The sequence below is a fragment of the Labrus mixtus genome, chromosome 20 (genome assembly GCF_963584025.1).
Source record: "Labrus mixtus chromosome 20, fLabMix1.1, whole genome shotgun sequence".
Taxonomy (NCBI): Eukaryota; Metazoa; Chordata; class Actinopteri; order Labriformes; family Labridae; genus Labrus; species Labrus mixtus.
Window position 1 is genome coordinate 15,221,336 of NC_083631.1, and position 9,175 is coordinate 15,230,510.

Below are 9,175 nucleotides of genomic sequence, written 5' to 3' on the forward strand. Positions count from 1 at the left end.
CAGATTTCCTACCGCTTTTGTGTGTTTGTGTTTGTGAGGGAATGTTTTTGTTCTTGTTTCATACTCTTTCGATTCAGAACTATTTCTGCCTTCATGCTTCAAAACGCTTCATTCACTGACTGATATTAGTGTGTTCGGTGACGTTATTGGTGTGTGCTGTGGTTTCATAAAGCTGTTTTTTTTTTTTCCCTCTTTCACCAATCCCCCGCTTTCCCAATCATTGTTCCTCCTCCATTGACTACGTTTATGTGTAAATATTTGTGCTGGGGTATGTCAATGCCAGAGGGCTCAGAGGAAGACAAGTTCCTTAAATTTCAGTCAAGGAAGTTGTCGTAATCAAAAAAAAAAAAAAAGAGGACACAAACTGACTTTAATGCTGCCTAATGCATAAAAGTTTTCAAGCAGGTTGGCTTTAGCCACGTCTCAAATGCTGGTGTCAGAGCAGGTGTTTTATACACTATTATCCCCTTTCTATGTATTATTTTATGGCTCTGTAGAAGCAGTTTTTCTGTGATAACATTTTGGATTTGTCCTTTAAAAAAAAAAGATTACTCCCTCTGTGTCCTTCACTGTGACTGCTCTGGTGTCTTTGTAAACTTAAGTGATGGTGACCCGGCTGATGTTTTGCTTCTCTCTCCTGCAGACTCAACCAACAGTGACTCGGCTAAATCAAAGGTAACACCTCCAAACATAGCACAAGGTTGTTCTCCTGTACAATCAGCAGTGCTCACATACAAGGTGTTATGTACGATGATGTCACAGTAACGTCGTTTCTCCTTTTTCAGGGGTCATGGGGGTCAAAGAAGGACCTCGGAGCCAAGGACTTCCTGGCTCTGTCCATCATGTCAGCCGTCACGGGTCGCAAACGCAGGAAGCGCCACAATGCACGGCGCGTGGGCAGCAGCACGGATGACGACTCGGAGCATGAGCCAGTCAAAGCGGGACATCTAGGGGCGGAGGAGGAAGAGGAGGTGGAGTCGCCTGTAGGGGGCACTGCTCCTCGAGCAGAGGGAGAGGAAGACGAGGATGAAGAAGAAGAAGAAGAAGAAGAAGAAGAAGAGGAGGAAGATGAGGAAGTAGTAGAAAGCGGAGTGAAAGAGGAGGTAGAAGAAAAGGAGGTGGCGGTGGTTATTCCCAGCCGGTCGCACTGTAAAGATGAAGAGGAGGCAGGAGGAAGGCAGGCGGCCATGTTGGTGCAGGAGGAGGAGGAGGAGGAGGAGGAGGAGGCTCGGGTGGAGGTGAAAGGGCCACCTTGGAGATCGCCAGAGGACGCCCGCTCCATTGTTTCTGGTTACTCCACCCTCTCCACATTAGGGCGGAGCCTGGGGTCAGAGGGGAGGGGTGACGATGCAGATGACGAAAACAGCGAGCTAGTGAGCGAGACGGACAACGAGAGCGGCTTCGCCTCGCGCTCCCTCACGCAGGAGAGACCGGAGAAACACCCGACGACACCCGTGAGTTCGCAGCCACCGGCAGCCCCGCGGAGCTTCCTGTACACACACTGCAAGCATCCTGTTCTCTCACCGACTAACCTTCTGGCCCCGCCCACAGCCCTCACACACACACCAGACTCTGCGGAGAGGAGCGAAGGAGGGGCACGGTCCACCACACCTTCGTCGTCTTCCTTCTCCTCCTCCTCAACCTCCCATAAACTGCACTTGCGGCCTTCCTTTAACTCACACAAACTGATCCAGTGCGACACTCTGGCAAGGAAGAAGCTGAAGTCAGAGAAGACTAAAGCTCGCTCCCTGGACCTGCTGGATCTGCCTGGGGCCGCTGCCCAGGTCGACCGATCTGGTTCGAGCTCTGACGGCGCATCAAGGTTGGGGAGGGAAACTTCCAGAACCAACCCCTCCTCAGGTAGCAGCCAGGAGAGCCTGCGCCCGACTCGACCCAAGCATTCCCTGCCACCCAGCGAGGCCGCCTCCTTCACCCCAGCGGGCCCGGTTGGCAGGTCTCTGGCGGACCATGTCCGTGCTCGTCTCCTGGGCTCAGCAGACGACCTCCGCAGCGTAGGACTGCGGAAACCTCTCTCGCCTGAGACGCGGCGGAAGAGGCGAGCATGGCGCAGACACACCGTAGTGGCTTCCCCGACCGAGATATCTGACAAAAGACCCCCGTTGACTGTCAGCGACTTCCCCCTGTCCCCCATCGCCGTTCAAAACCAGGTCAAAACACCAGGACTGCCTCTGGGTGCAGACGAGCTCGAGCATGGGCCGGCTACACGTCAAACACCCACCTCCAATTTCCACCAGTACCTGTGAGCCCTGCCATCCCACCCCTCACTCCGAGGAATCTGGGCTGCTGACTCCTGCAGGCCAGTGGACCGGCAGCAGCATTAACGGGGTTTGTTGCCCGGCGCAACACAGAGTACCAATGAAGAGAGCAGCTTCTGCACCCTTTCTTTCCCGATAAGCTCCTCCCGAATGGCAGGGGGCATTCCAGTGTTGCCAAAGCTTTTGTTTGTTTTTTTCTTATATGTGTGCTTTTATAGAAATAATACAGAAACAGAAAAGAGACACACACAGACCTCATACTCGAAATTCTAAAGCCAAGAATTATCATTCTAGAAAAATATCAATTAAACGGTAGATTCTCTTGAAATGACCAGGAAAGGAACTCCCTCTGGTTCTTAAGAGAATGGTGCTTCTCACTAAAATGGGGTTTGACAAATACAATTTTTAACAAATAGCCGGTTTAAAACCATTTCAAGAGGGATTTCATCTGATTTTTCACATCAGTCTTCCTAATCTGTTCCTCTTCAGAACACAGACCCTGTTTAACTCTCATTTACTCTCCAAACACACACACACACACACACACACACAAGTAAGTCATCTCTTTCTACGTGTTAATAATGTTAATGTGTGTTTGCTCTAAAATATTTGTGACCACGTCTGAGCGTGCAGGTGTTTGTGATGAACACTTTTGTAACATTTGTACAAAGCCTTGTTAAGTTAACCTTGTATATATAAATATTATGTTATAATATTTGTTTTTATGTTTTTTTTCTTTTTTTTTTAGTTTTCTATGGTTTACAAAAAGCGCATACAAGTGCACAGTCATTTGTTTCAAGATGTTACTTGAAATGTTTTTACTTAATATATTATTTTGTGTTGTTTTGTTTTATATTCAGTATATATATTATATATATATTTTGTATTAAAGTAAAAAAAAGTACTTTTATTGTGACTTCCCCTCTTTGATGTACCTGTTCAAAAGGAGACGACCTAAGCGAGGCGTTACCTGTTTCCTAATTTCCTCAGTGACGGCCTTTCTCTCTGATTCTCAGCACTGTGCAGGAAACCTTTATCTCCTCAGAAACTCCCACCGATGTTACACCGACATCTCAAACTCCATGTAGCAGGAGAAGAAATGTAATCTGGTCATTTTTACATGAAATAATTGGGCAGCTCAGCGCCACACTGTGATGGCTGACCTTGTTTGTTTTGTAATTCATGCCATGGATTATTGAGTGTCGCTTCCACAGATCTGAGCTGAGGACAAAGTGTGTGTTTTTTTTTTTTTGTCACAGAATGAGGAAAAAAGCTTAGCAGTGTTCTGAAGACTATTTAATGATTGAGTAGTGCATACAAAAGGCTTCATCTTCACCTGTGTCTGTTGTAACCTGTGTGTTTTCACCACATCACCTCTGGGAGTTCATCTGTCTGCACGTTTTATTACCTCGGGGTTAATGTGACGAGGAGATTTCCATAAGGTCAGGCTCTAATAAATCCTCTCTGACTGAGGAAATGGTACATTTTGTAAGAGGAAATGACAGCAGAATGCTAACTTCTCATCTATTGTTTCTCGTCTCTCATACTGACTGTTAGAACCTTTTGTCATCAGGAGTGTAAAGTCATGAGAGACTCACATTGAAAAACCAACCAGTGCAAAACAAATGAATAATAATTATGATAGATGATGGTCTTAGCATACCTCAAGATTTGTTCTACAAGTGCCTGATTTCTGGAATGTGTTTTTGTTCTGCAGTGCCATGCTCATGTCAGTTCTTATCTTTCCGTTCCCTTTTGTTGTCTCTGGGTCTCCTCCCCCTCCTCCCCTGTGGTCAAAAGTAAGGCACTGACCCAAAGAAGTGTACATTAAAATACAAAAGGTCTAACTTAAGAGGCTGTACGGATTTTGTCTTTTAAAGAGAGCACACTTTAAGCCAAGGACACAACTATGCACTCGCTTTGCCTCTAACCCAGGCATTAACAGAAGCGTAGTTTTCCTCTTAAGAGGCCGTCTCTGTCTGCCTGGTGATCCACAGTGTGTGAATATGGTACATCTGACAAGCCCTTCCCTAACACTGCATCAGCTCACGTCAGACTATATTTTCTTAAAACGGACTTCAAGAGGAAAACTCAAAACGTCTGAAATGTGATCCACCTAATGTCTCATTGTTAGATTTTAAAGACACAGTTTTGTACATACTTTCTTAATATGTAACATACTGTATTGTGTACATTTGGAGTTGCTTTTTGAGTATAACTAATATGAAATGACTGGACTTTAAAGATTGTCCACCTGAAACGATTTCCCTCATGGCTGTGTGCTTTAAAGCAAGTTTATAAAATGTAAATAAACAGAACTATGTTTAAAAATGTGCTCGTGTGTTTGTGATGGTTTTTAGATATGCACAGGAGGATGGACCTTCATGCTTAGTCTATGGGATGGTCAGACAGCTCCAAATACATGCTGAATGGCGCCATCTGTAGGCTGCACATGGATAAGGTGTCTTCAGGCCTTCTGGCACAGATTTCTTCTGCACATCAGGGAAACTTTGTCAAAACTACCGAGTCTGCACTCTTATTTTAAAAGCGATAGTTCATTATTTATGCCTTCAATTAAAATGAGCTGAGAATATGTTTTCCCCTAAATATAGAGCTTTTGGTAATCACTATGGAGATTGCTGTAGTCATTAGCAGCACCTTTCTTGTAAACAGAATGTTCTTCAATAGAGGGAAATATTCCCTTTTGCATTCTGCATGGCTAAAACACCCAACTGGATATTAGGCAGAGTGGCTTAACCTTCATAAAGAGCATCTCCATCATATCCCATCCCCCTCCTTCTGCTCTGGTTAAATGTTTTTCCTGTTCAGAGCCCACTGTTGTCCTCTGTCCGGCCCATTTCTGGATCCTCACATGAATACCTTACTGGATATTTAGCGCTGGAAAAAAAAAGGAGCTGTGTACAGTAGGTTCCAGTATGAAGATGGAGTTTCTTGTGTTTCAGATCACGCTTTACAACATGACTTCAGAATTTGATTTTTTTTTTTTTTTATTATTATTATTTGAACTTATGTTAACACACAACTGTTAAAATGTTCACACGGGATTGATTTTTTTTTCTTCTGCAAAAACAATCTTTGCACAGCTTGCCCGATCAGCAGTATTCAAATATTTAATGTTGGAAATGATACACATGTTTGCCTTGAATTCAAAAACGGAACAAATGTCAAATGATAAGTTGACCCGGGAAAACAAAACAACTCGCCTTATCAAATACATTCTCTTTATAAAAACGAATCTTATTTGAAATATTAACATTTTTCTTCTTAAAAAAATTAACAGGACATCATTTTAGTCCAAATAGAAAAGAAACGTCAAGTATTGCATTGCAATGCAAGGACTCATCCGTCCAGATGAAAGACTGTTTACAGAACACTGATGACAATTTTTTAACAATGCAGCAGTCCCATGTGTTACCTTTTTTTCAGATGGTTTTCCTGACTGAAATCGGGTCCTTTTAATTGGTAGGAACCGGGTCCCTGTCCTGGTTCTGCAGGAGGAGCTCCGTGTTTTGGGCCCTCAGTCTCTCCAGTTCCCTCTCCAGCTCTCTGAGCCGGAGCAGGGAGCTCTCCACGGCCGGTCCTCCTGGCTCCACGGCGTTCCTCAGCCGGTTGTTCTCCTCCTCCAGCCGGGACATGCACTTCTCCAGCTCAAGGTACTCTTGCACCAGCTCCTGCTTGGTCATATTCTGCAGGCTCTCGACGTGGTACATTTCGTAGGTCTCGGAAAAGTCCCTCTGAAGAAACTCCCCACCTGCGTTCCCGGCTCTCCCGATACCGTCGCTACCACCTCCGCTGCCGTCATCCTCGTCCTCCTCCTCGTTGTCGAACAAGTCCTCCTCGCTGCCAGTGTCCTCCATGCGGACACCGACCCCTGAAGGTCTCCTGACCCCAGTCTCTGTGTTGAGGTCGGGCTCCTCTCGGTCGTGCTCGTCCATCAGGAACTGGGTGGTGTTGTATGGGGCCACTGGGAGTCCTTTTGCGAACATCTCCTCCCTCAGTCTGGAAGCCCTGGCCGTCTCCTTCTCCTCCAGGGCTTTCCTCTCCTCCCAGGAAAGTTTGTAATACGGCTTCCAGTTGCGCTTCTTCTTCGAGGTTCTGCGCCTGTGCCTTCTCTTACCCTGACGTGCCTCAAAGCCAGTGTCGGAGTCAATGAGCAAACTCTCACCCTGTACTTGGTTTAAAGTCTCTTCAAGCGGTCTGTCCTGGCCGTTTTTCCCCTGTGAGATGTGATGGTCTTCCCCCGCTGCACGAACATCGGATTTCTGATGAGTCTGAGCTGCAATCGGGCACTTAGGGACATCGTTTCCGGCTGCTAAGGCAGGGCACACCCCCCTCTGTCCGCCTTTCATTTGCCATAACTTGTCTGTGTTGATATCCCCACAGTTCCCCGCCCGCTGTTGCTGTTTTTGGTATCTCTGTCGCCCCCTGTCGCCGTTATCTGGACCTCCACGGCTCCGGGCTGGGAGATGCTCCAACGCGCCTCCGCTGCTCCCACCTGATGGGCTGCCCGAACTTTTCAGGTGATGGGTCTGCTCCGCTGGTTCTGTCATCCTGATGATCCGATCTGGTGTTCCGCTTTAGCGCATTTCAGATAATCGTCATGGCCTCCGGACTGAGCTTTAAAGTTCCTCAAAAGACGTTAAACTTAATTTTCAACAAAAAAATATATATACTAATTCCAAAATGAGCCGATAATCACTTCAACAAAGTTTGAGTTTTGACGTTTAAAAACAAACTCCCGCAAGCTATAAGTAAAATGTCCGAACAGTAAACACTTGTTACTCCTTGAAGGGTTTGTCAGAGCAACTGTCGCTAACTACCATTAACTGTTTCGATGCTGTTGGAGTTTTCGCGAACCCGGAGACGACGTTTCGCCGTCACAACAGTGTCCAGTGTGCTACCGTAGAAGAGGGTGCTCGTGTTTATATAGCAGCTCCGCCTCCAGTCGCGCGCATGCTGCTGCTTTTCAGTCCTGGTGCATTCTGGGACATGCGGTTGTAACTTCGATGAAGAACGAACGGTGTCTCCTTAACAAACTACATACTCCACAAGGCCACCATAACCGACGAGAATGTTAACCAATGAAATAGCAGAATCATGAGCGGCATAAAGCCCACCCTTCTTTTTGTTGATTGGATAAGAGGATAATTTTGCTGTTGCTAAGCTTAGAGTATTTTGTAATTGGACGGTCGAGTTGTCAATCATAAGTACGCAATCCAAACCAAGAAAGCAGTCCGGGGCATTGTATGGGCGGAACCAACTACACATGAAGGGGTCACACGGAAAAGTTACGAAATTAAAGTTGACTTAAAAGCATCCTGAAAATTATATATCATTGTCAGAAAAAAAACACTTACTTTGTAAGAGGAAAAATGTGGCAGATTTTTATTGCATTACAACGTAAGTCCAATGCTGAAGTATGAATACAACGAACCCCCTCCTGTATTTCACGCTGAATGTAGAGAACCTTTAACGGAAACTAGTCCGCGTTGAATGTTCACGTAAGAAAATGAATAAAAAAAATAGCTAATTTTCTAAGCCCGTTATTTTCTCGTGTTTAGTCTCACACCGACACGTCGTTTGGGCGCAACGTTATCTTGTAAAATGCTTTAGTTTTAATCGTCACAGTGTTGCGCGGAGTGATACTCTGTCTGGGGGGGAAGAGGCTCCGGGGGGAGGGGGGAACTTTGGGATCAGCGTAAACAAACGACATTTATTGTGAAGCTGCCGAAACGAGCACAGCTCCGAACCCCTCGCTGTTGTAAGGGTGGGTCATGCGATTTCACACATGCTCAATAATCCTGTTACCAGTGGACGGAGCGGTGCGGAGCAGTTTTTTAAAGTACTTCTTGTGCAACCAATCTTCCGACATGCAGTGTGGTATTTTTTGAGTGAAAGCTAAGGATAAGGTAGCTGGCTAACGTTAGCAAACGCTGTTTTCGCTCTCAAATTAAAACCCAAATTAAAAACATCTATAAAGTGTGAAGTTATGCGCACTGTAGTGACAATAAAAGAGACCGACAACATTACACAGAAAGCGGGTTTTTAGTCGGGACCAATATGACTGACGCCATACTGGACACGAAGCGAAGCTAACAGATAAACCTCTACAGTTTATTAAAATCATTTGTTTTCACTGCAATTTTTTGTTGGAACAGAAAAAGGCCGAGTCTTACATCCAACATGCATCAAACTAATGTTGTTACTAACAGAAACATTGCTATTGTTAGCCATTTTCCAACTAGGCCAATGTCTTCTTTCTGGGTCAGTGTAATTGCTGGAACGTAATGATTTATTTCCCCCCGAAAGTGCTACCTTCGACTAAATAACTATCTTTTTTTTTAATCACTTTTCGTCGCATCGATATAGACCACATCACATAAAAAATACATTATCAAACGGAAAAAAAGTGCTATCTTTCGTGTGAATCCGTCACATGGAAACCCCTCATAAACTATCCGAATTTCAGGAAGTAGCCAGTCCCTGCTCCTGCAAAGCAACACTGAAGCTTTCCTTTATTCCACTTAAGGTTTAGCAAGCTCTGTTAGGACTTTACAAGTCAAACTATTTATTGACTCTGCATCGCCCACAACTTTACCTCATGAACATACAGCTTTTGTCAAATGAACTGCTGAATATAAGATATTAAAAAAAAGATATGGCAACCTAGTTGTGCAGTATTTTTATGTTATTATTGGTTTTTCTGTTCAGTTGCACATTCATTATACAAACATTGTTCTAATAAAGGCTTCTTTTAACTCTAAATGGCCCACTGTAGAGAGTTATTCAATGCACTTATATTAGCATGTTTTTTCTATGCCATATTAAGTTTCCTTAAAACATTTTAGGCTACTTCTACTAATGGAAGAAATGGGTTC

The 9,175-nt window shown here is 44.8% G+C and overlaps 2 protein-coding genes across 10 annotated transcripts in view; one reads left to right on the forward strand and one right to left on the reverse strand.

The window, feature by feature from the left end:
• arhgap23a (Rho GTPase activating protein 23a) overlaps window positions 1–4,611 on the forward strand; it is a 64,217-nt gene extending 59,606 nt beyond the window's left edge. For all 9 annotated transcript variants that reach the window (XM_061065799.1, XM_061065796.1, XM_061065791.1 and 6 more), the window contains 2 exons: window positions 644–675; window positions 786–4,611. In XM_061065799.1, coding sequence (XP_060921782.1) covers window positions 644–675; window positions 786–2,264 — 1,511 coding nt within the window. In that variant the 3' untranslated portion in view covers window positions 2,265–4,611. The remainder of the gene's footprint in view (window positions 1–643; window positions 676–785) is intronic.
• On the reverse strand, window positions 2,992–7,181 carry hexim1 (HEXIM P-TEFb complex subunit 1). The gene has a single exon (XM_061065805.1). The coding sequence runs from the start codon at window positions 6,845–6,847 to the stop codon at window positions 5,753–5,755; it is 1,095 nt and encodes a 364-aa protein (XP_060921788.1). The 5' UTR covers window positions 6,848–7,181; the 3' UTR covers window positions 2,992–5,752.
• Between the last annotated feature and the right edge of the window lie 1,994 nt (window positions 7,182–9,175).

What these genes read in the sequence shown, in the direction of transcription:
- hexim1 (XM_061065805.1), bottom strand. Translation starts at nt 6,847, where the DNA reads ATGACAGAACCAGCGGAGCAGACCCATCACCTGAAAAGTTCGGGCAGC.